Source organism: Sceloporus occidentalis, unplaced genomic scaffold, assembly GCF_023333645.1.
Source record: "Sceloporus occidentalis isolate IW3139 unplaced genomic scaffold, rSceOcc1.0.p SCAF_8, whole genome shotgun sequence".
NCBI classification, from domain to species: Eukaryota; Metazoa; Chordata; class Lepidosauria; order Squamata; family Phrynosomatidae; genus Sceloporus; species Sceloporus occidentalis.
This window is the reverse complement of record NW_028316988.1, coordinates 19,316,805-19,342,539: the sequence shown is the minus strand read 5'-3', so window position 1 is coordinate 19,342,539 and position 25,735 is coordinate 19,316,805. Positions and strand designations below refer to the sequence as shown.

At 43.9% G+C, this 25,735-nt stretch overlaps 2 protein-coding genes, 1 long non-coding RNA gene and 2 other non-coding genes across 7 annotated transcripts; 1 reads left to right on the top strand and 4 right to left on the bottom strand.

Annotated features, from left to right (window-relative positions):
* Window positions 1-281: 281 nt before the first annotated feature.
* LOC149308115 (divergent protein kinase domain 1B-like) lies at window positions 282-9,631 on the top strand. 3 transcript variants are annotated; one of them, XM_089535104.1, is made up of 6 exons: window positions 309-353; window positions 1,239-1,439; window positions 5,528-5,662; window positions 6,446-6,553; window positions 7,513-7,689; window positions 8,260-9,631. In XM_089535104.1, exons 2-6 carry the CDS (start codon window positions 1,386-1,388, stop codon window positions 9,070-9,072), a joined length of 1,287 nt encoding a protein of 428 aa, XP_089391230.1. In that variant the 5' UTR covers window positions 309-353; window positions 1,239-1,385; the 3' UTR covers window positions 9,073-9,631. The 3 variants fall into 3 exon arrangements, with proteins under 3 accessions (XP_089391234.1, XP_089391230.1, XP_089391233.1); XM_089535108.1 differs by lacking the exon at window positions 1,239-1,439 and having other exon boundaries at window positions 282-353; XM_089535107.1 differs by lacking the exons at window positions 309-353; window positions 1,239-1,439 and adding an exon at window positions 2,725-2,982.
* A 412-nt stretch (window positions 9,632-10,043) lies between these two features.
* Window positions 10,044-17,554, bottom strand: LOC149308112 (uncharacterized). The gene is made up of 6 exons (XR_016282122.1): window positions 17,485-17,554; window positions 16,110-16,168; window positions 15,180-15,285; window positions 14,657-14,720; window positions 13,395-13,444; window positions 10,044-10,857 (listed from the first exon to the last, which is right to left on the bottom strand). It is a non-coding gene; the product is annotated as an uncharacterized LOC149308112 (long non-coding RNA).
* On the bottom strand, window positions 14,380-14,518 carry LOC149308114 (small nucleolar RNA SNORA17). The gene has a single exon (XR_016282263.1). It is a non-coding gene; the product is annotated as a small nucleolar RNA SNORA17 (small nucleolar RNA).
* LOC149308113 (small nucleolar RNA SNORA17) lies at window positions 15,948-16,080 on the bottom strand. The gene has a single exon (XR_016282264.1). It is a non-coding gene; the product is annotated as a small nucleolar RNA SNORA17 (small nucleolar RNA).
* A 1,273-nt stretch (window positions 17,555-18,827) lies between the features above and the next one.
* On the bottom strand, window positions 18,828-24,503 carry LOC149308111 (small ribosomal subunit protein uS2m-like). The gene is made up of 4 exons (XM_089535103.1): window positions 24,444-24,503; window positions 22,601-22,720; window positions 21,524-21,653; window positions 18,828-20,492 (listed from the first exon to the last, which is right to left on the bottom strand). Exons 1-4 carry the CDS (start codon window positions 24,469-24,471, stop codon window positions 19,949-19,951), a joined length of 822 nt encoding a protein of 273 aa, XP_089391229.1. The 5' UTR covers window positions 24,472-24,503; the 3' UTR covers window positions 18,828-19,948.
* Between the last annotated feature and the right edge of the window lie 1,232 nt (window positions 24,504-25,735).

Genomic DNA, 25,735 nt, shown 5'->3' with positions numbered 1-25,735 from the left:
CCAAAATGACTTGGAGGCGCACAATATGTGACAAAATGACTTGGGATTTCCTTTCAACCACCCCCTGGAAGATTATTGTTTGGCCAAAATGGGTGCCTTCTCCCAGTCTCAGCCATTGGGCCTCCTCCTCTGCAGACTTTGGAAGGCCACTTGCCAGCCAAATGGCATCTTTTTTGTTCCTTGCAACCAAGCCACACACAGCACAACTTTCCCACGGTTAAGAGGGGCATGTGGGAAGCTTGGCACTGGCCTCCTTCTGGAACAATGGACAGAGCCATGGGAACAAAGGCAGAGCCAGCTGGGGAACAGCTCTGTGTCAGATGGGACAGAAGGGCAGACATGATCAAACATAGGTAGGAAAGAACCAAATCTGTATGCGCACGTATGTGTGTGTATGTATACGTGCACACACATCTATACATACACATACAGGAAACCTGGCATGGCTTCTTTGCCTAATGAAGAAACCAGTAGAGCTTTGAAAGCTTGCAACATGTACTTTGTGCATTTTTGTCAGTTCAATAAAAGCATCCGTTTTGTGGATTTGGGATGTTATTGTACTAAATTGAGGCTGTCATTCATGTCTGTCTGTCTGTCTGTCTGTCTGTCTGTCTGTCTATCTATCTATCTATCTGCTCCTTTGCCTAATGAAGAAGCCAGTGGTGCTTCAAAGGCTTGCACCATGTATTTTGTGCATTTTAGTTGGCCAATAAAAACATCCCTGTTTTGTGGATTTGGGAGGAGGAGGCATGCATAGGGTCTCTCTATCGGAGGGCAGAAAAGGGGGGGAAGGCGTCTCCTTTAAGGCTTGCAACCGCTGGAGAGGCTGCTTTCCAGCCAGGCGAGGAGGGCTCTCTGGACCATGAGGCAGCAGCATCCTCAGCTGCATCCTTCTTGGATGGAGGGGGCCTTTCCTGCAGCCTGGACCAGCTCAGGAGGAGGCTGATGCTGCTGATTCTGATGCTGCTCTCCCCTCTCCATCCCTTTTTCCTCCTCCTCCTCCTCTCCATCTTCTCTTCCTTCCCTGAGCCATTGATCCAGCCTTGGCAGCATCAGCAGCAATTGAGCTAAAGCTGCATCCTTGCTTCCCTCCCCCCCCCTCTTTTTTTTGCTGCAGAACACAAAGAGGTTTTTCCTCTTTATTTTATTTTTTGGAAGGGGGGGGAACCTGGAACAAAGAGATCTCCCTCCATCTGCCTGCAAGGAGACGCCCCCTTCTCCTTCCTTCTCTGCTGCAGGCAAAGAAGAAGAAGCAGAAGCAGATTTGCTGTGTGTGTGTGTGTGGAAAGACAGCCAAGATCTCCCCAAATCTCCCTCCTCTTCCTCCTTTCCCACGCTCCCCCCTTCCATCCCATGGTTGAGGGGGGAGCCCAGCCCAGCCCAGCATGAGGAGACTGAGACGCTTGGTCCTTTTCTGCCCCTTTTCCAAGGGCCTGCAGGTAAGAAGAAGGAAGGTATTGATCATCTTGGTGGTGGTGGTGATGATGATGGTGATGATGCTGATACTGGAGGAGGCCTAAATGCAAGGGTTATTCCCAGTTAATTCAGACACTCCCCCCCCCCCCTTTTCCAGGAATGGGAATCAGGTTTTTGTGAGTGCATTTGAGTCATTTCCATAAAGAGTGGGATTGATGATATTGAAATTGATGATGATGATGATGGGGATGGAGACCTAAATGCTAGGTTTAGTCCCAGCTAATTCAGATCCCCCCCTTTGGCAGAAATGGGAATCAGGTTTTTGTTGTTGTGTGCCTTTGAGACATTTTTGTAAAGTGAGGGGGGGTTGATGATATTGATGAGGATGGGGATGATGGAGATGGTGGTAGTGGAGGCCTACATTTTAGAGTCAGCCCCAGCTGGGCAGTTCAGACCCCCACAGTCCAGACCCTCTAGGAATGGGAATCAGATTTGTTTTGTGGTGTGCCTTCAAGTCATTTCAGATGTATAGTTTAAGAGGTGGAGGGGATTGATGACATTGATGGCAATGATGTGGCTGATGATGGGAGTGGAGACCTAAATGCAAGGGTTAGTCCCAGCTGGGAAGTTCAGACCACCACAGTCCAGGCCCCTAGGAATGGGGATCAGGTGTTGGTTGTGGTGTGCCTTCAAGTCCTTTAAGATTTATGGATGAAGAGGTGGAGGGGGGGATTGATGATATTGATGGCAATGATGATGGGAGTGGAGGGCTAAATGCAGGGTTAGTCCCAGCTGGGCAATTCAGACCCCCACACTTCAGACCCCCTAGGAATGGGAATCTGTGGTGTGCCTTCAAGACATTTCTGACCTATGGAATAAGCAGGGGAGAATTGATGATATTGATGAGGATGAGGCAAACCTTATCAAGGAGTTTTCTTGGCAAGGTTTGTTCAGAGAGGGTTTGCCCTTGCCTTCCTCTGAGGCTGAGAGAGTGAGACTTGCTTAAGGTCACCCAGTTGGTTTCATGGCCCAGCCGGGATTCAAACCCAGGTCTCCAGAGTCCTAGTCCAACGCTCAGACCACTACACCATGCTGTATGGTTGTGATATAAATTGTACCCAATTAATGTGTGTGGGGGGGAAGTATATCATTAAAGCAAATGCTCATTTTTAGTGATTCCGAACTGCTGAAATCCTCTTTTCTACACAGCTAGAGCCAACATTGGTTAGATCATTGGACTGTGACTCTGGAGACCAAGGTTCGAATACTGGCTCGGACATGTAAACCCCTTGGGAGAGTCACACTCTCTCAGCCTCATAGGATGGCAATGGCATCTGAAGAAACTTGCCAAGGAAACCCCACGATAGGTTTGCACAAGCTGGAACTGACTTAAAGGCACACGGCAACAACCTTAAACGTATAGGAGCTCTGTCCTTTATTTAGCTTGGCAACTTTATTTGGAGCACGCAAAACATTCATCTGCAGCAGGGGAGCCAAATGAGAGTGTCGCCCTGTGAACAAGAATTCTGCTTTCGTAAATGACATTTCCTTTATTTGGAGTGCAAGGTAAGCTCCACCATTTTGCAGAGGACTACCAGTTTTAATGGAAGCCTTCTTTTCCATTTCCTAATAGTAAAATGGTAAAAATCATTGCCCTGGCCTTCCCGTTCCATGCAAAGATATGCAAGGGTGCTGTGTTGTTGTTGTTGTGTACCTTCAAGTCGTTTCTGATTTATGGCGACCCTAAGGCAAACCTATCACAAGGGTTTCCTGGTACGCTTTGTTCAGAGTGGGTTTGCCATTGCCTCTGAGGCTGAGAGAGTGTGACTTGCCCAAAGGGTCGGACTGGATAGTCTTTGTGGTCTCTTCCAACTCTGTGATTCAGTGCGTTTACATGGCCAAGCCAGGATTCGAACCCTGAACTCCATAATCCAAGTCCAACCCTCAAACTGCTGCACCACATTGGCTCTAGGATGCTCTTAGCTCTCAACCCAGAAAGCTTTTCTGTCATTCGCTCAGGAACTAATACCTTCAGCTTTATATTTCTCCAGATTTTTGGAGGACGGAGGATTTTGTAGTTGTGGCCAGGAATCTGAGATGAACCAGTTTTAGTTTTAAACCCTAATTATTATTATTATTATTATTATTATTATTATTATTATTTTGTTATGGAATATATTGCCCTTCTATTGGACCATGTTGTCATTTAGCAAGCTGTAAGGGGAAGACCAAAAGGTGAGGCATCCATTCAACCTGTAAAGCAAATTCAAATCAGGTTATTATTCTAATGCGGTTTAATCAATTCGATTTTGAGGAGTTGCATTTGTTTCCTGGGGTTTGAAAACCAGGCTTATAATTTCCATCAAGTAAGTCCTGATAGACCCAAAATGACCATTACATAATTCTGATATTCCAAGTATAGCCTTCCATACAGGAGGGCTAAATCTCCTCTTGGGAATAAAAAAGCCAGCTGGTCTCTTGGGGGAGATAGATACATATATGAGAATATGATATTTTATTTGTTGTGTGCCTTCAAGTTATTTCCGACTTTCTTGGCAAGATTGCTTCAGAGGGGTATTGCCATTGCCTTCTCCTGAGGCTGAGAGAATGTGACTTGTCCAAGGTCACCCAATTATATATATATACACACACACACACACACACACACGCATGCCCACTGGGGGCTACAAAAATAGCCCTATGATCCCAGGGGCACACACACACACAAAAGCCCTGGGGTCCATATGTGGTACACAGGCTGAACTTTACCCACCTCTGCTCCATATGCGCAAAGACAAAAGTCAATTCTGTGGCTATTTCAGGTCGGTCCTCGGTGACATTGGCCAATTTCCCATTGCATAACTGAGCCCATCTGATCCTCTAGTAAGCAGAATCGGAATTTGGAGCAGACGCACTGAAGTCAGTCCCTTGTCCTCCAAAGCACTCTGTTGGTCATCTTTCTCCATATCCTCTTCCAAATGCAAAGCAAAACTGTCTCTGTCTCGAGCTCTTTTTTCTAGCCAAAGCAGAGTGTTTTCACAGCAGCCCTTGAATGCAATCTTTGGCTGTGTCTGCACTGCAGAAATAATCCAGTTTGACACTGCTTTAACTGCCAGGGCTCATTGCTATGGCATTATGGCAAATGTAATCTTGTGGTCGCACAGAGAAGGCTAAATGTCTCTCAAGACTACAATTCCCAGCCTGCGAGTATGGAAAAAAAATGTGAATGGGTGAATGTATGTTGGAAGATTGACTTTGTATCTTTTAATTGTTTGTTTTCAATAAAATTATTAAAAATGAACAAAAGCCTACAATTCACACGCGTTGAGCCGTGACAGTTAAAGCGGTGTCAAACTGGATTATTTTTGCAGTGTGGATGCTGCCTTAGAAGGGAATGTGGTTCAGCAGAATATCCAGCAACTTGGGTTGTTCTGTTTGGGCATGCAGGGATTGAAATACCCCTCTCTACAAGACAACCACATTGCTCTTCATTGCCAGAATTTCCAGAGAACAGAAGGTGGGTGATCTTGGGTTGGAGTTTGGAAAAGTTACTTGAATAGGCCCAAACCACGGTTGGGAATCTTGCAGCTCTCCAGATGTGGAAGTGCAACTGTTGACGTTCCTCACTATTAGTTATGCAGGGTGGGGATGATAGAGCCAACTCATGGCGCAGTGGTTTGAATGTTGGACTATGACTCTGGAGACCAGGGTTTGATTCCCCACTTGGCCATGAAACCCACTGGGTGACTTTGGGCAAGTCACACTCTCTCAGCCTCGGAGGATGGCCATGGCAAACCTCCTCTGAACAACTCTTGCCAAGGAAAACCCATGATAGGTTCACCTTAGGGTCGCCATAAGTCGGAAATGACTTGAAGGCACATAACAACAACTGGGGCTGATGAGAGTTGCAGTCTAGCATCGCATCTGGTATGGAAGAGGCCAAAGCAATGGCAATTAGGATGGATGAAGTGCATCTCAACAGCTTCTGGGGCCAAGGCACGATGGAGTAGTGCTTGGCCGCTCTTCTCTCTCCAAGAAGCCAGATACCTTTATTTTTGTCCCCCTCCGGACATATTTGCTTGAGCCCTTAATTAATTTTTCCGTTTTGCAGAGCCGTCTTCCTGGCATCAAGGTGAAATACCTCTTCTTTGTCTGGCTGGGCATTTTCATTGGCAGCTGGGTGGTCTACATGCATTATTCGTCCTATTCGGAGCTCTGCCGGGGACACGCTTGCCAGATGATCATTGTGAGTTTTCCTCTCGTTTGTGGTTTGCAGATGCATCTGAAAATGGTGGGAACTGGCTCATTAAAGTCAATTAACTGATACATTCACTAGGAATTTTTCTAAAGGGAAGGGGTAACTTAATTACATTTATGTTTAAATCTAATGGATTGACTCAAGTTGGACTTTCAGCATTTTAGAACCGAGGTATTAATTAAGCGATTAATTAAATGACAGACAGCACTAAAGAGCTGGCAATCTTAACATTTCCCAGTTGTTACTTTTAAATAAATGCAAAAGATTATAGGAATCTTGGTTCAGGATGAGAGTAGGATAATTTAATAAATTCCAAGGCTGACGGATCTTAAAAGAAGAACTACTAAGAGCATCTTGGAAGGGGGGTGGTTCTTCTTTGAATAATAATAATAATAATAATAATAATAATAATAATAATTATTATTATTATTATTATTATTATTATTATTATTATTATTAAACAGTACAATTACAACTATTTGAATCAAGATTTCTACATTAGGTGCTGCACAGAGATTTTTTAATGTGTTTTAGGACCCTGAAATTTGAAGCTTTTAACCTCAGGACTGGGATTAATATGGGGATCAATCTATCTTTCTCTAGCCCTCCCTTGCCATCCATAAGACTTTCAGCTAGACAGAGGATGAGGACCAGAAATAAAAAAGGACACGCTGGGCATAAAAAGACGTGGTTAAAAAAAGTCTTTGCTAGACATTTGACTACAGTAGGCTTGTAATATGCTTTCTTTCTCTTCCTGTCTTTTCCTCCCAGTGCGATCAATATAATAAAGGAATAATTTCCGGATCCATTTGCAAAGACCTTTGTGAGGATCACACCTTGGTGTTCCAGCAATGCCTCTCATCCTCTCCCACCCAACAGGTAGGCGGATGGCATGGGTAGGTGGTACATGGCCTTCTGGGTGTTGTTGGATTGCAACTCCCAGCAGCCATATCCAGCATGGACATTGAGGAGTATGGGAGTTGCAATTCAGCAACATTCTGTGATCCCCAAGATTCCCAGACCTGGCAAACTAGGATGTTCGGACCGAAGTTGTCACCAGTAACATTTTATTCCACGCTGCATCTGCAATGCAGAAATAATGCAGTTTGATGCAGCTTTAACTGTCATGGCTCAGTGCGATGGAATCCTGGGAACTGTAGTTTGTTGTGACACCAGAGCTCTCTAAATATCTCTCAAAATGACACTCGCAAGACATTTAGCTTTCTCTTTAGCCACAACAAACTGCACTTCCCAGAATACTCTAGCATGGAGCCGTGGCAGTTAAAGTGGTGTCAACCTGGATTATTTCGGCAGCATGGATGCAGCCAAAGAAGAGGCACATTGTCAAGCTTTCAAAATGAGGGAAAACACCATCAGGTTTGGGAAAACATGAGAAGATGGTGCCATAGGGAAGGGGATGTGGCCGTCCGGGGAAGATGTAGAAAGGCTGGATTCAGATCCAAGGCTTGAGGTTCTCCATCCTGGTCCAAAAAGTTTGTGGAAGAGAGACCTGGACACTGAAAAGACAAATATCCATGTGGCAAGTACAGTGGGCCCTTGGTATCCACTGGGGTTTGGTTCTAGGACCTCCTGTGGATACCAAAATCTGTGGATGCTCAAGTCCCATTAAATACAGTGGCATAGTGAAATGCTGTCCCTTAAAAAGCAAGTTTTACTTTTTGGAACTTATGCTAATTTTGGACACTTTCAAACCATCGGTAATTGAATCCATGGATGAAAAATCCTTGGGTACAGAGAGCCAACTGTAATTTTAGGTAAATGTTAGCTGATTTTGGCTGTCAACCCATAACCAGCCTCCTTCCTCTTGCTCCCTGCAGGTGTACAGCGGGCTCTGGAAGGAGAAGGGAGTGATCATCAAATGTGGCATCGAAGAAGCCTTGAAAGCTGACGGCAACCCCGAGTCCGCACCCAGGAGAGACGTGGTTCTCTTCAACAAGCCGACAAGGGGCACCTCCATGGATGAGTTCCGGGAGATGCTCTTGAATTTCTTAAAAGTGAGTCCGTTTTGCTATTCTGTTGGCATGGCAGGTTGGGTTGTAGAGTGTGATGTAGAATCTCTGCCAGTGTTTTTTGTTGGTTGGTTGAATTCTGTTGTAAGCTACCTTTGAGTTCCAAAAGAAGGAAAAGGCAAGATATACAGTGGTCCCTCCACATTTGCTGGGGCTAGCGGTGAAGGACCCCCGTGAATGTGGGAAAAAATGCAAATAAAAAAACACTGTTCTTTTTAGCTGAGAAAACAGCTCTCTAGTAATCTCCAGGTCCTCCAGTGCAACTCTGTGGTCAATGTCTGCCAGACGGTGTTCACAGAATCATGCTGGAAGACCTGCAAATGCCTAGAGAAGTGTTTTCTTTAGGAACATCTAGGTTCTCCAGCACAACGCTATGGTCAGTTTCTGGTAAGAGTTGCACACCTAGCGATTCCTAGACAGAATATATTAACCAAAACTGCAAATAATCAAATCCTCAAAAATCAAAAATGCAAATGTAGAGGGTCAACTGTAAATCAATACTGTAATAATGATGATGATGATGATGTGTATGTTTTGCTTTGTTTATTTCCACAGTCCACTCTTGGTGATCAGACCTCCTTGGGAAACCTGGTGAACAAAATCATTTCTGTGGCCGATGTCAGTCACGATGGGAAATTATCTCTTGCAGAAGCCAAGTCCATCTGGGCTCTTCTTCAGCTGAATGATTTTTTATTGACCCTCTCTTTGCATGAGAAAGAACACACTTCCAGACTCCTGGGGCATTGTGGGGACCTGTACATCACCGAGAAGATCCCGCACACTTCCCTCTACACCATGGACATCCCTCAGTTTCTGCAGCCGCTGTTGCCTTCCGCCGTTCACCGTGTTGTCCACCAGTGGTTCTCTCCAGCCTGGCCACGACGGGCCAAAATCGCCATCGGCCTTTTGGAATTCGTAGAGGAGATCTTTCACGGGACATATGGGAACTTCTACATCTGCGACGCAGGCTTCAAGAACGTGGGCTACAACGAGAAGTTTGACTTCAAGATGGTGGACCTCAGGAAGGTAGCCACCGAGATGACAATCCAGGGGTTCCTCAAGGGGAGGCACTGCGAGCAGAACGTGGACTGTACCTACGGGAAGGATTGCATGGCGCCTTGTGACAAGCTCATGAAGCAGTGTAAGAGTGATGTGGTCCAACCCAACCTGGCCAAAGTCTGTGCATTCCTGCAGGAGTACTTACTCCATGGGGTGCCAACAGACCTGAAAGATGAACTGCAGAAGCAGCTGAAAACCTGCACGACTCTCAGCGGCCTGGCAAGCCAAATGGAGGTGCACCACTCGCTTGTGTTGAACAATCTCAAGACGCTGTTATGGAAGAAAATTTCAAATACCAAATATTCATAGGGATGCAATCAGGAAAGCATAGGGATAGGTGGGGTAGAGAACTGGGTGAACAAGGATGCTGATGGATACACACAAAGACCAACAGCTCCTCTCATTCTCTTCTTGCTGCTTGGCAAAACAATCAGACCCATGAAAGGATCAAGGAACAGGAATAGGGCCAGAAAACAAGGTCCAAAAGAGTTGGCATACAAGACAACTGTAGTAGGATGGTCAAGCCACAGGCTGACTTTGGATGGACAATTGGTTGGGCTGTGCAAGGCATCTGCCTGTTTAACGGGTGCTTCTTGTCTTGGATAGACTTTATGATGTCAATAAACAGTTTCACTCACTGTTCTTCCTACTCAAAATTACTCTACGGCTACTTATGCTTCTTTGCAGCCTTCCAGGGGCACAATGATAGCAAAGCAAAGCATGTTTACCTTACAGTAATTCAGACCTAATTGCAAATGTTTTTATCCCTAAACATTAGGGATAGACTGAAGTGATCTATTCCTATAGGCCTCAATTTGTGGTTTGCTGTTTTCTGTCGAATGTCAGGGAGCAGGGGAGATGACTGCTTTGGGTCCCATTTTGGGTGCATGGATGGTTTGCCAATGACCTCCCTGAGAAGTCAAAGATATAGCTGTGTTACTTGTAGAATCAGTATGCAGACATCTTGTACCATCTTTGAGACTAACTGAAACAAGTTGGCAGCATGAGCTTTTGTAGACTTTAAGTCTACTTTCTTAGATGCATTTAGAGCAGCGGTTCTCAACCTGTGGGTTGTGACCCCTTTGGGGGTCGAATGACTTTCACAGGGGTCGCCTAAGACCATTGGAAAACTAGATACTAGAGGCAGAAATTATATGGAAACAATAGTGATAGTCTCCTACACCCTCAAAGGAAGAACAGTCCAATGTGTTTCAGGAGTTTTTATTCAAAACTAACAATACGCACATGTGAAATGAAATCACCAGTCAGGAAAACCTTGCATAAGTAAATGAAAATTTATTTATGGTACTCTGGAGACTGCTTGATGGTTTCTTCCAAAATGCATCTGGGGTGACTTTTGCTTTTATGATTCCCATTCTGTTGGCCAACCTTACAGATCTATGCTGCTTTAACATCCTGGAGGCAGCTGGTGAGGAAAGCTTACCTGTTCTCCCCACCTGTTTTACTGTTCAAGCATGCTCAATAAAGAATTGTGGTGGCAGGTGCTATTTACCTGGCTATGGTAGGATCAGAGAGAGTAAAATCCTGCTTTTCCCCCAGTTTAGGCACTATTTTTTGCCTGGTTTACTGCAGGCATACTGCTGCAGCCTGACACTAAAGGTATGTTTTCCCCAGGACTACTTCAACCACCCTCCTAATGCATTGCTGCCCTCCAAAAATTCAAGTTGACAGAGGAAAAGGATGCAGAGACAAGCAAGTACTGGGCAGGTATGAGAAGACTTTATAAAGAGGGAATCATCATCATAAGGGGCTTTATTGACTGAGGCATACCAATTGTTAGGTTACTCCACATCTGGAGCTGGGAAACTGCCGTTTTTTGGGGATGGGGGTATCTTCCAAAATTTATGAATGGCCATGGTCACCAGTGTTCTGGGAGGTTAAAAAACAAAAAGCAGCTTTTTTCTAAACATCAGATTAATCTTAAAACGTGTCCAAAGGTAAGACATAAAACTGCTGTTGCAGAGTTAACACCATCAGAAATGCAACACAAGCACAGTTTCATTGCAGAAGACCGTCCATAATTCAGTGGCTGCGCCTGTTTGCTCATTGCAGATCATCTTGCCCGTGTCATGCCTGCAAAGAAAACCAGGTCCTTAGCTGTACCAAGAGGCCAACTGCTGATTTCCCTTAAGGGGATATTTAAAGCAATAAATGAAATGAACACAGGCTCTGGGGAATTTTCCCATCATCTTGAAAGCACATTTGCTGACAAATTGGAGGTTAAACTTCCAGCTTTTTACAATATATGCAAGCACTCAAGAAGATTGGATAAAGCCTCCTGTTCCATTTGCCAAGCGTTTTTTTTTAACTGTCTCTGCTCTTAGCATTTACAAATAGTTTAATCTCCCATGGGCTTATGTGAATCTCATGGATGTTCTCTGGGGAAGCTTGCATACAAATTCAGGACCCAAACACTACCAAGTCCTCCTTGGCACTAAAAGTGTGTCGTGCCTAGCCAAATATGTCAACTTAAGATGCTTCTCATAAACATTAGGATTAAAAAGACAGTACAAATGGCTCAGGAGTAATCCTCTCACTTCAACCGTGCAAATCTATTACAAGCAGTGACAGTTCACAAAGAACAAGAGTGGGTGGTCTACATACTGCTGGGATCTACATACAAGACCCCCAAAATATGGAGTCTATATCCACGGATTCAATCATTCATGGCTTGGAAAATACACATACAAAAAGCAAACCCTGATTTTGCCATAAGTGACACTTATATTCCATCATAATGGAACTTGAGCATCCAGATTTTGGTATCCACACTGGGTCCTGGAACCAAATTCCAGGGGATACCATGGGCCCACTGTACGTCTATATATTAATTAGTACTTATAAAATAGCCTAAAAGGGTACCAAAAAACCCTGTTCCTACCCAGATAAATATCCTGGAGTGCTAAGACTTGAAGATATTTAAGTGGAGTGTTGATGTTAATGTGGCCTGTCTGGTTTAACCGCTATCATTTGGGAGCTTTGGTTACCAGACATTGATAAAGCTGACCCCAGATAAGACCCAGAATTAGCTGATAAGCAGCAAGGACCCTCGGTTACTTGGCCTGAGAGATAGGGGTGGAGAGTCAAACCTGTTTCAACACTATTTCTAAGATTCAATGGTACAACACAAACAAAAGTGATTCTTTTGTGAGCAGAAGCTGACTTGGTGTTTATACACCTGACTAATAATTGCATCTGGAACATCTCCCTTCGAAAGACAGAAAACTCACACAGCCTTTTAAACTGTCAAAAGTGTTTAAAAACTCACCCCCATTTATTCCAAGAGGCCTCTGTGGCATTCATGTGTATTTAATTTAAGCTTAGCACATTTATTTATTTAAATGAAGTTGTGAGCATAAAGGAACATACAGACACAGAATAGGAGTCACAGGAACCTATGCACATTACACAACACATTCGTATGGGAAACTGAGCCAAATCAATTGCCTGATTCCCTCTAAGAAAGCTGTTTTCAAATTCATTTGCCAAAGAGAGTTATGTGTATGTGTTGGTGTGCAGGGGAGGAGAGAAAGTCTTTGCTTGCCCATTCTTGTTCCCAAGCTGCTGTGAGCTGCTATCATTATCTATCATCCATTCTTCTTAAGGATGAAGACCAGTATGCAGTTTCCACATTTGCTGTCTGCCTCCTTCTGGCATAAAAACGACACCGTAGTCGTAGTTACGTCTCATTGGGGCAATTTACCATCAGTGGGAGCAATACATTCCTGGATAAGATACTCAAAACACCCACGCTCCAACCCCATACCTTCACAATCTTACCCAAGTTTTCCCTCCTCGACGCACACTTATATGGAGACTCATAGGCCTGTTACAGACTGCCAAAATAAAGCTGCTTCAGGTCTCTTTGGAGGTATGCTATTTAAATGATGCATGGGTCCTAAGAGTCCGGAGGTCGCGCCAAAGCCACACTCCAATCCTAAGCACTGGAGGGCAGCTTTGGTGCAGCTTCCGGATTCTTAGGGTGTATGCATCATTTAAACAGCATACCTCCAAAGAGACCCGAAGCAGCTTTATTTTGGCAGTCTGTAACAGGCCATAAATTCAATTTGGAGCTCAAGATAGTTTGCAATGTAATGCCTTCCAGGTGTTCTTGGGTTCCAACTCTCAGCAATAGCGAAAGACACTTTGAATTGTTATTATTTACTCATTTGTACCCTATTTCTCCCAAAACTGGGACTCAACACACTGCCTACCCTAGATGTATTATTGTGTCAAATATTCTGTCCTGACAACAACTGTGTTACAATGGACAGTGTTAATTTTAAATGTTTTTATATTGCCTTTTCAAAACAAGCTGTGCAAGGCCATTTAGAATGAAGTTTTAATATAAGCCACATATATGGTCTTTAAGTTGATCGGTTGATGGACAGATTGCCCAGAGAAAGGGCATAGATAAGCAACAGTGGCAAGAACACAAATTCTTAGTAACGATGGGTTGCAAAGGAAAGCAAACTCTTTATGGGAAACTGACACTTCTCAACCAAACAAAGATATTTTATCCTGAAAGTGTATCTTTCCTAAAGCTGTTAGTGTTCACCAACCCATGTTTGGAGGATTTGTCCCCCAAAACTGCTCAATATTATTCTTACCTTCAACAATACGCATTAAAATATCTGCTAAAAAATCCATCAGCAAGCTCCTGTGAATAGAAAAACAAAATAGCTCATAAATATACAATTTGCAAAAGATGCATTTTGAGCCACTCTAATGCTGTAGATGAGGCAAAAAAACCTAGCTCAATCTTCCTCTATGCTTTCCCTTATGACACCGGATTCCAAATTTCTAAAGCTGTAAAGCCAATGGATACCAAATAAATCTGTTAAATTCCATGTTTTTTTTCTTCTGGGGAGCAGAAAACATCTTTTGTGAAACCTCTTGGACATCCTGAGATGCCATAGCTGTGAATTTATTTTCTTTTGGGAGGCCTTTTAGGACTTATTTTATCTTAGAGGCAGCAATTCAAAGTTAACAGTAATTCAGAGCAAAACTGGTCTAAAGTAGGGGTGGCAAAAGTGTGGTCTCCTCCAGCTATACTTTTTGCCACCTTTAACTCCTGCAGACGTCTCAGCATGGTCTTTTTCAGACCAAAAAGGCTGAAGTTCACTTTTTAAACAGGTTAAAAGTCTCCCTGCATGAATTTAGAAAAACCCACAACAACCCATTTTTGAAAAGCAGAAGCAAGCCATAACTCAGGAGAGCCACAACCAAAAAAGCTCCTATCTCTTCACCGTCCTCTGAACCTAACTCAGAGGGTCTCAGATTAAGAGCTTGGGTTACAGGCAGATTCATGACGGAAGCAGTGTTAAGTACAGTACTGGGAGTTTACAAGCTGTCTGAAGTTTTACAGACTCCCACCAGCACCAACTGAAACTCATCCAACAAATGAGAACAAAACAGCACTCTGGATACCACACTAAATTTAACTGCTATTAACATTGGGGTCTAAATCTTGGCTGTCTTGACAACAAATAACAAGAAACCTCTGATTTGCTTCCTACCGGCCAACTAACTCTGAAGTCTTCAAGTAAAACCTAGGGATTTGTGTGACATGATCTTGGCAGGGAACAAGTTTGTTTTGTCAGGCTACAAATCATTCTGAGTGCCCACGGTTTGTTTTTCAGAGCACTGAGCGTAGACATAGCCTTTTCCTCTTTGCCACCTAATGACGCAAACACAGCACTGCAGCTGCATTTGCAACGCCTCTAGGGGCAAGGATTGGGTCCTCTAGCATTGCACCCTTTACTGCAGCCCATATATTAAACATGTTCCATAAATGCCTAATTATTCTAGTTTCAGAGACAAGCTGTGGACCTGAGTACTTGTAAAGAAATCAAACCAAGCCAAGACTTACCATGGTCTCCTACTTCTTGCTGGTCCAATAGTTTGCCCCTTAATAGGAACAGGAACCCTTTAACCTAAGTATACAAAAGATGGAGAGATTGAAATCCGTATTTTAAGGCTAACCCCATACTGTTGGCATCAGCGTAAAGAAATTCTACTGTTGTATTGCTGGGTGTAGTAAATACAATGCTGAATTTTGATCAATGAGGTGGTGTTTGAGGTCACCTAGGAAGCTCAACACTACTTTTCTCACCTTGCCTACTTCATAGGGCTGTTAGGAGGATTTTAAAAAGGGTTTATTAGATGCTGAGCCCAGTCTCTTGGAGGATGGACAAAGAGAAGATATGATCAACAGACAGAGCTTGGCATAATGACACCACACTCAGTTAATGAATTAGAAGATTTAATTTAAATTGAGTAAATGAATTAAATATACGCTAATGGGATGTTCTGCAGGACTGGAATAAGTTCAGTTTCAACAGGAATACTGCAAGCCATTCAAGAGACATAGGAAGGGCATATTTTTGACCCACCTCTCGTGCACAAGTTGTTGCGACGGATTGTTGTGATCCTTCCTCTGGGCTTCCACATTTGTTCTGCTGCTACATGTTTCCTGTACTTTAGTACAGTCTCCTTTTTCTGCAAACCAAAGACACGTAAGATCTGAAAAGGCCAAATTATGATCAAACCACCCTTCCCAAGATACAGTATATCCAGATAGTGATATGTGTTGCACATGAAATATTCACACTTGCAATTTTAGGAGCAGCTAACTAAGGAAGTGAGCCTATAAACAGAAGGGATGGAACCCAGTATTTTTAAAAGATTACACTGATAAGACTAGATAGAAATCAGGTAAATATATGTGCAAATGGATCATTGATTAATTTAATATAAACAAAACCTGTTTATTAGCCTTAGGAGAGATGATTTAATCCTTTAGAATTGGAGCAGGGATGTAAAAAAGCTGAGGAACCACCAGATGATAATGCAACGGGGAAGAAAGTGTTTAGAAGGATGGATTCAGCCATCAGATCTGGAGAACACAACCTCTCCTTTTGTCCCAGCAAAGAACATGCAAACTCCCCAGCAACGCCCATTATTCAAATAAAGTCAAGCTAGTTTTGTACTTTGAACCTGTCCCAAGAACTACTAAAGTCAATGTTCTGCTGAGCAGCTTACTGTATTCACCCCAACATGGAGTTTTTTCCAAGTTCACTCTTAAAACCTTCAACACTGAGTGTGCTCTGTTTGCAAGAGTTTTACTACCACACTCCCACCTCTGCTTTGAGAAGGACACAGATGTCAAGCTACTAATCATTCCAAGTGCTCACAGCCACAGAACATGGAACGTAGACGTAGCCCGTTTCTCTCTGCCAACTACTGACACAAACACAGCCCAGCAGCCATGTCTGCAACGCCTGTAGGGGCAAGGCAGGGAAAGCGCCGGAGGCCAGACTCACCACAGTTCAAGGGGGGAACCTTCTTGGTCTGGAAGGGCGAGGCATGTAATTGCACATTTCTGCAACGGAACCAAGGACAGGAGAGAAAATATTTTAATCAAGCTTAAAAACCCCACAGTATTTCCCCAGATTACCTTTGGCTAGTAGCATCATAGAATCATAGAGCTGGAAGAGACCGCAAGGGCCATCCAGCCCAATTCCATTCTGCCATGCAGGAAATCCCAATCAAAGCATCCCTGATAGATGGCCATCCAGCCTCTGTTTAAAGACCTCCAAGGAAGAAGACTCCAGTACACTCCGAGGGAGTGTCTTCCACTCGGAGTTTACTCTCAGCCTTTACTCTCAGGAAGTTCCTCCTAATGTTGAGGTGGAATCTCTTTTCCTGGAGCTTGTATCCATTGCTTTGGGTCCTGTTCTCTGAAGCAGCAGAAAACAAGTTTGCTCCCTCCTCAATAAGACATCCCTTCCAATATTTAAACAGGGCTATCATATCCCCTCTTAACCTTCTCTTCTCCAGACTAAACATCCCCGGCTCCCTAAGTCCTTCCTCATAGGGCTCCATGGTTTCCAGACCCTTCACCATTTTAGTCGCCCTCCTTTGGACACATGGCTCCAGTTTCTTCATGTCCTTTTTGAATTGTGGTGCCCGGAACTGGACACAATATTCCAGGTGAGGCCTGACCAAAGCAGAATAGAATGGCACTATTGCTTCCCTTGATCTAGACACTATACTTTTATTGATTGCATTGGCCTTTTTAGCTGCCACATCGCACTGTTGGCTCATGTTCAATATGATCTTTCTCTGTACAATGGGGCAGATAATCCTGAGAATGTGAATCTGACCTGTATGCAAGAAATATTAAGTCTATAGGGGAATTTTTTTAAAAAAATCACCTTGTTTTGGTGCTCAATGCATCATTAGCTATAGGTTTACAAGTCAAACTTAGCTTGCAGCATGTCCAGAGGAGGGCAACTAAAATGGTGAAGGGTCTGGAAATCATGCCTTATGAGAGAGCTAGGTATATTTAGCCTGGAGAAGAGAAGAGTAAGAGGTAATATGATAGCCCTGTTTAAATATTGGAAGGGATGTCATATTGAGGAGGGAGCAAGCTTGTTTTCTGCTGCTCCAGAGAACAGGACCCAATGGAGCAATGGATGCAAGCTCCAGGAAAAGAGGTTCCAGCTCAACATTAGGAAGAACTTCCTGACAGTTATTATTAAATAATAGATAAATAAACATGTAAATAAGTAAATCAAAAACAGGAATGCAATAAAAGGAAGACTTTCAATTTATGGCAGTCCAGCCCCAGCCTGTTAGAACGAAGCCCTACCAACCCAACATAAAGAAAGCGCCTTCCAAGAAACCAACTCTCACCTCCTTCTCACTGCGCCTCCACTCGCCAAAAGGCTGAGCCAGCCCCAGGCACGAGCTTATATAGACTCGGTGGGCGGGGCTTGCCGCTGAAGGGAGGCCTTCTGCGCTACGACGGGAAGCCCCGAAGGTCAAGAGAGTTCAGTAAGCGCTTTAAAAAAAACCCCACTTACACACACTTCCTCTTCGTTCGGAAAACATAGAGAGTAGAAAGGAAAGAGTGATACTGCTAAGCTTTCTACAGGGGACTTCCGAGACTCGCGTGGTTGATTGGTTGGCTGGGCAGCCATTTTGTAATTCTTTCTTTTGTAAACAGAAGAGTAGTCCATAGAGATGTAATGGCAGCATCTGCACTGCGGAAATAACCCACTTTGACACCACATTTAACTGCCCCTTGCTCAATGCTATAAAATTCTGGGAATTGTACTTGTGGGAGACATTTAGCCTTTTCTATGAAAGGGCTCTAATGTTACAATAAACTACACTTCCCAGAATTCCATAGCACTGAGCCGTGTCAGTTAAAAGCGGTGTCAAACTGGATTATTTCTCTGGTGTGGATGCAGCCAGTGTGAGAAATTCAACATTTCAGGCCCATAATTAATAACCCTTCCCTCGATTATATGGAAATAAAACATGGAATAAAAACATCTTTTTCTTCAACACTTTTAATTATATTTTTAAGGTGCTGGATTCGGAAAACGTATTAAAAAAAGCCATAGTTCACACCCATGATGCATCTACACTGGAGAAATAATGCAGTTTGACACCACTTTCAACTGATTTTTATGTTTCCTATGAGCGAATTAAAGCTTTTTGAATGTCTATGAGAAGACTTTAACAAACTTTGGTCCTCCAGGTGTTTTGGACTTCAGCTCCCAGAATCCCCAGCTTGGCCAGCAGTCAGGAATTCTGGGAACTACAGTCCAAAACATCTGGAAGACCAAAGTTTGGGGACCACTGCTTTAACCCTTTGCTAAGGGTGCATCTACACGGTAGATATAATGCAGTCTGACACCAGTTTACCGCCCAGAACATACTTTGCCTTACCGTTAGCGTATCTTTAAAGAAGCGTCGATCTCTAATGGATGTATTTTTGGAAGACGTAGTTTGCAGGCAAACCTCTTCTGAGCCAGTCTTTCCGAGAAAAGTCTATGAAAGGCCCACTATAGGGTAGCCCCAAATCAGAAATGACCCGAAGGCAGACAACATCAATGAAGGTTGTATCCACACTGCAGAATTAAAGCAGTTTGACATCACTTTAACTGCCACGAATCTGACCTGCAAAATCCTGGGATTTGTAGTTTGGTGAGGCAGCAGAGCTCTGAGACAGACCAGGCTGAATACAGTGGAGATTAATTGCTTTTTATTAGATATTAGGGAAGCAAAAACATATTGTTTCCAAAGCCATTGGCAATCTGAGGCAGCATCCACACTGCAGAAAAAATCTGGTCTGACACCACTTTACCTGCCACGGCACAATGCTATGCAATTCTGGGAAGCAAACCTCTGGTGCCACAACAAACCACAATTCTGAGAATCCCATAGCACTGAGCCGTGACAATTAAAGTGATGTCAAACCGTATTATTACCGTAATGTGGATGCAGCCTGTAGGCCACAAAAACTGCCCTGGGGGCCATAGGTAGCCCCTCAGGCCACATATATCTAATCTGCATTGCAGAAATAATGCAGATTTGACACCACTTTAACTCCATGCTATAAAATACTGGGAATATGGAACATGGCTCCATGCTATGGAATACTGGAATTTGTAGTTTGCCGGAGCACCAGAGCTCTCTGAGAGAGAAGGCTATATAGCTCACCAAACTAACAATCCTAGAATTCCATAGCATTGAGCTATGACATTTAAAGCAGTGTCAAATTGCATTAATTCAGCAGTGCAGATTAGACCAGGATTCTCACCCATGCTTTAAAAATAATGTTTATCTCCAAATCACTCCAAAGCACCATCTTCCACTTTCTGCCTCCACCCCCAAAACATGGAATTTAAAAGCACAATGACAGAGGTCAGCTGAGAAGTTGGCCACCTTATTGCCCAAAGCATACTTCACCAAGCACGAAATGGGGCCAGAGTGAAATATCAAAATAAAGAGGTAGTGAAACTGGAAGGTGTGTAAGGAGGTTGAAAAGTGGGGTTACAAAACAGTTTAGATTTCCTGTGCTTGCAGCATTCGAGAGAAGACGCAACTAGCTTCCCTAACTTCCCATTCTTCCTCACATTGTGACATGGTCTTGGGGAAAAAACCATGCTCTGCTAACTTATCTACCCTGATCGTGATAGGAAATGATAGGAAAAGTTGGTTTTCAGGACTGCAGCTCCCAGAATCCCCCACCCGGCTTGACCATTTGGGGAGTTGGAGGCCACAAAAGGTAGTATTTTTTCAAGCTCCAGCTGAGACAAGCTGATGACGATTGTCATTTCAAGGGAAACACTTCACAATGTTCCTTTTAACCACTTGCCGGATTGCTCTGCAGTCCATATAAGACCTCCATTTGTTTCCTCTTGTCCTTGGCTCTCATGATGGTCATCTTGAAGAGCCGGAGGTATAAATCGACGGCTGAGGGGCTGTCGTCGTTCCCCGGGATCGGATACGAGATCAGGGCAGGGTTGCAGTTGGTATCCACAATGCCCACCGTCGGGATGTTCATCTTGGCGGCGTCTCGGACAGCTAGGTGTGGCTCGAAGACGTTGTTGAGGGTGCTGAGGAAGATGATAAGGTCTGGGAGACGGACCCCGACTCCATATTGGATGTGGGCATTCGTTAACAAGCCCCCCTGCCAGTAGCGCGTGTGGGCATACTCGCCGCACTCCTTGGCCACCATCTCCACCCGATGGGAAAACTGCCGGTTGCGGCTGACAAAAAGGATGATGCCTTTCCGATATGCCACGTGGGCGGTGAAGTTGAGGGCTGCTTGGAGGTGCGCCATGGTCTGGTCGAGGTCAATAATGTCTTGGTCCAGGCGGCAACCAAAGATATATGGATCCATGAATCTGTGGAGACAAAAGGGTCAGGTCTGCTTGTTTAATAAACTCCATGGGAAAACACAAGGCACCTCAAAATCCCCGGGTGTGTCTGCACAGCACAATTATAGCAGTCTGATAGCACTTTAACTGCCATGGGTCCATCTAAATCCCTGGGTTTGTAGTTTGGTGAAGGATGTGTGAATTCTCTAAACAAAATAAAGATAATAATAATACAGTGGGCCCTTGTTATCCGCTGGGGTTTGGTTCTAAGTTAACAAAATTCACGGATGTTTGAGTCCCATAAAATACAACAGCATACGAAAATGGTGTCCCTAATATAAAATGGAAAATCAAAGTTTGCTATTTGGAATTTATACTTGTTTGGAATATTTTCAAGCAGCGGTTGCTTGAATCCGTGGATAAGGAGGGCCGACTGTAATATGTGTGAGTTCTCTAAATAAAATCGTCATCATGGCATAATGGTTTGAGCAATCATCTAGTCCAAACTGGGCTATAACATTAGGAAAACACACTTCCAGGTGGGTTTGAAATTTCTGAACACCCGTTTTTCTATGACTTTCATGAAAATATTAACAATACTCAAGTTAAATTGTCTGCTTTTGTTTTTAAAAGGAAACACAGTCAAAGATGATAGTAACCAGTGTTAAACTCTAGGGATGATTAAGGAGATGGAAGTGAGCCAGCATGGCATAGTGGTTTGAGTGTGACTATGACTCTGGAGACCAGGGTTTGATTGTCTGCTCAGCCATGAAACCCACAAGGGGACCTTGGGCAAGTCACATACTCTCAGCCTCTGGGAAGACAATGGCAAAGCTCCTTTGAACAAATCTTGCCAAGGAAACCACAGGATAGGTTTATCTTAGGGTCGCCATAAGTCAGGAATGATTTGAAGGCACACAACAACGGTGTAGATGGGTAGAGTTCCAAGATTAATTGTGACAATATCCTACTACGAAATTCTTAAACTACCACTTTATAACTAGTTTGCAAAGCATCATGATGCACGATGTACCCTAGAGTCCCATGAAATAACTCACTTGTGACGGCAACCCTTCTTGTGGCCCAGGTGGACGCGGGCATTGAAAAGGTCCCTGAGAGAGAAGAGCTCTTGCACATTGAAGAAATCGGCATGTTTCAATGGCTCAGCCAGCAACCTTTCATTCATATCTGAAAGAGGAAAAGAAACTACAGGCTGAGGGTTCCTTATCAGGAATTCCAAAATCCAAAATACTCCAAGATTCGAAACATTTTTCATGAGTGGCTGAGATAGTGAATTCTTTGCTTTCTGATGGGTCTCTGTAGCCAGACTTTGTTGCATATGCAAAATTATATTATTCCACTTTTAACTGCAATGGCTGCATCCTATGGAATCCTTCAATTTGTAGTTTGGTGAATCTCTGGAGCACTTCTAAATGTCCCTCCCTAAACTGCAAGTCCTATACGCCTAGAGTTGGAAGAGACCCTGAGGGCCATCCAGTCTAACCCCATTCTGCCATGCAGGAATACACAAGCAAAGCGATCCTGAGAGATGGCCATTCAGCCTCTGTTTAAAAACCTCCAAAGAGGGAAACTCCACCACACTTGGAGGCAGCATCTTCCACTGCTGAACAGCTCTTACTGTCCTTCTGCCTCAAGCCCATTGCCTAACGTATTTGCTGTTCCCTTCCAAAAAATGAGCCCTGCACTTACTGTCAGAAAGTCCTTCCTAATGTTGAGGTGGAATCTCTTTTCCTATAGCTTGCATTCATTGTTCGGGGTCCTATTCTCTGCAGCTGCAGAAAACAAGCTTGTTCCATCCTCAATATGACATCCCCTCAAATATTTAAACAGGGCTATCATATCACCTCTTAACCTTCTCTTTCCCAGGCTAAACATATCTAGCTCCCTAAGTTGTTCCTCATAGGGCATGGTTTCCAGATCCTTCACCATTCTGGTTGCCCTCCTCTGGTCATGCTCCAGCTTCTCAACATCCTTTCTGAAAGTACCTTGCAGGGACTTGAGACTCGACTTGAACTAAAAGACTTGAATGCATCACTGCCTCGTGCACTATGCAGCCAAATTCAACATTGGCTCTTTTCTGCTCTCTCTCCAGCCTCTTCCAAGGAAACACTTACCAATAGGGGATGCTCCCTGCAGACTTGCGGCTGGAGCAAGAAGGGCTTCATGATGCCGAGGAAGGGCGGAAGACATCCTTGCCCAAGCCCTGTAGCTGCTGAGCTTGGGGACAGCTGCTCCTAGATAACATGAAAAAGTAGGAAAGACAGCATAAACACTCACACACACACACACACACACACACGGAGAGCCAGTGTGGTGTAGTGGTTTGAGCACTGGACTAAGACTATGGCGACCTGGGTTCAAACCCCAGCTCGGCCGTGGAAACTCACTGGATGACCTAGGGCAAGTCACATGCTCTCAGCTTCAGAGAATGGCAATGCCATATAATGTTTTTGCATTTATTTGCTTGCATTTCATAGATCCTTCTACTGTAGTGGTTTGAGTGTTGGACTGCGACTCTGAAGGCCAGGGATCGAATCCTGGCTTGGCCATGGAAACCCACAAAGGTCACACTCTCAAAGCCTCAGATGAAATCTGCCAAGAAAACCCCATGATAGTCTTTCCTTAGGGTCTCCAAGAGTCAGAAATGACTTGAACGAGGTTGTAGTAAAACAAACAACAGTACCTGCCCATAGAGAATCATTGCAGAAGACTTGCCTATAGGGAATCAATGGGAATTACTTGCCCATAGAGAATCATTGGCGAATACTTGCAAATAGAGAACAATAAGAGAATATTTGCCCATAGGGAAACATTGGGAATTACTTGGCCATAGAGAATAATAATAGAATATTTGCCCATAGGGAAACATTGGAATACTTGCCCATAGGGAACCATAGGAGAATACTTGCCCATTGGGAAACATTGGGAATTACTTGCCCATAGAGAATAACAGGAGAATATTTGCCCATAGGGAAACATTGGAATACTTGCCCATAGGGAACCATAGGAGAATACTTGCCCATTGGGAAACATTGGGAATTACTTGCCCATAGAGAATAACAGGAGAATATTTGCCCATAGGGAAACATTGGGAATTACTTGCCCATAGAGAATAACAGGAGAATATTTGCCCATAGGGAAACATTGGAATACTTGCCCATAGGGAACCATAGGAGAATACTTGCCCATTGGGAAACATTGGGAATTACTTGCCCATAGAGAATAACAGGAGAATATTTGCCCATAGGGAAACATTGGGAATTACTTGCCCATAGAGAATAATAGGAGAATATTTGCCCATAGGGAAACATTGGAATACTTGCCCATAGAGAAACATAGGAGAATACTTGCCCATAGGGAAACATTGGAATACTTGCCCATAGGGAACCATAGGAGAATACTTGCCCATTGGGAAACATTGGGAATTACTTGCCCATAGAGAATAATAACAGAATATTTGCCCATAGGGAAACATTGGAATACTTGCCCATAGAGAAACATAGGAGAATACTTGCCCATAGGGAAACATTGGAATACTTGCCCATAGGGAACCATAGGAGAATACTTGCCCATTGGGAAACATTGGGAATTACTTGCCCATAGAGAATAATAACAGAATATTTGCCCATAGGGAAACATTGGAATACTTGCCCATAGAGAAACATAGGAGAATACATGACCATGCAGAATATAGAAGCTGGGTTTCTAAAACATTCAACACCAAAAAAGGAATCCATAAGTGATTCTCTATAGGCAAGTATTCTCCTATGTTTCCCTATGGGCAAGGACTGTCATTTGTTTCAGTAGGTCGCACTTGCAGGCACACAGCACTTTTGCAAACTCCAGAGTCCTGGGTTTATCATCATGCAAACCAGCCTTCTCCCAGTCCTCCCTTTGCAAAGAAAGGAGGCTCCATACAGGTCCCTAGGCCATCCCTGGGGCTTCTGCTCTGCTTACCTGCCCTCCAAATCCCTGCAGCCGCCATGCTGCCTCTACCAAAAGGAAGGGGAAAAAGAAACTATCCGTCGCAGCGCCCTCTGCTGTTCCCTCCAAGTACTGCAGCTGGTGGAAAAGGCGGTAGTAACGCCTATGTCCGCCAGAGGGCGCGCTGCAGATTTTTCTATTACTTTTGTAATAGGACACTATAAATAATAGCAGAAGTCATTCAGGAGCTGCAACAGTTAATAAGGAAGGTCAAAGACGAAAGTGCAAAGGCAAGTCTGATGCTGAACATAAAGAAAACAACAAATAATGACCACAGAGGAAATGCACAGATTCAATCTAGACAAGGAGGAAATTGAGATAGTTAAAGAATCCCCACATCTAGGGTCAAGCATTGACCAGAATGGAGACTGCAGTCAAGAAATAAGAAGAAGGCTAGGAATGGGAAGGGCAGCTAGGAAAGAACTGGAAAAGATACTGAAGAGCAAAAGCATGTAACTGAGCACTAAAGTCAGAATCATCCAGGCCATTGTATTCACCATCAACCACAAACCAGATGGATAGACTCGATCAGGGCATTATGGGCAAGGGCTTGTAGGATCTGGGCAGGGCAATGGAGGATAGGGATTCTTGGAGATGTCTCATCCATGAGATCACCATGAGCTGGAACTGACTCGAGGGCACCTAACAACAAAAACAATTACTTTTGTTTGTCGGGGATGATGGGTGTTGCAGTAGACCCACCCACCTAGGCAGGCTTCATCTCTGCTGCAGATTTAAGGCATCTGGACACCGCTTTAATTGCTCTGGCTCCATACTATTGGATTCTGGGCTTTGCAGTTTGGCTGAGTTCTTTATTTTAGCTGTTTTGTTCAAGCTGGTTGTTGTTGTTTTGTCTGCCTTCAGTTCGTTTCTGACTTATGACACCGCTTTAAGTGCTGCAGTTCCATCCTATAGAATCCCAGGGATCTGTAGTTTTACAAGGATTTTTTAGCCATTTCTGCCACAGTGTGCTGATGCTTCACCAAACTACAAATCATTTTGTGGTGCCTTGTGCTCCTTTTGTGGTTAGGACACCTGGGCACCCTGGGTTGGTTCAATAAAAATATATCTGTCTTGTGGATTTTGGGTGTTATTGTACTTTGCTACATGACCAACTCGGCTAGCCGGGCCCAATAGATATCCCTGCTTTGTGGATTTGGGGTGTTATTGTACTTTGCCACATGGCCAACCTATGTTTCCAATAATGCAGATGTCCTATGGCTTTGCATCTTAGAGTGATGGTTCCTTTAAGAGGGTCTGTTGTT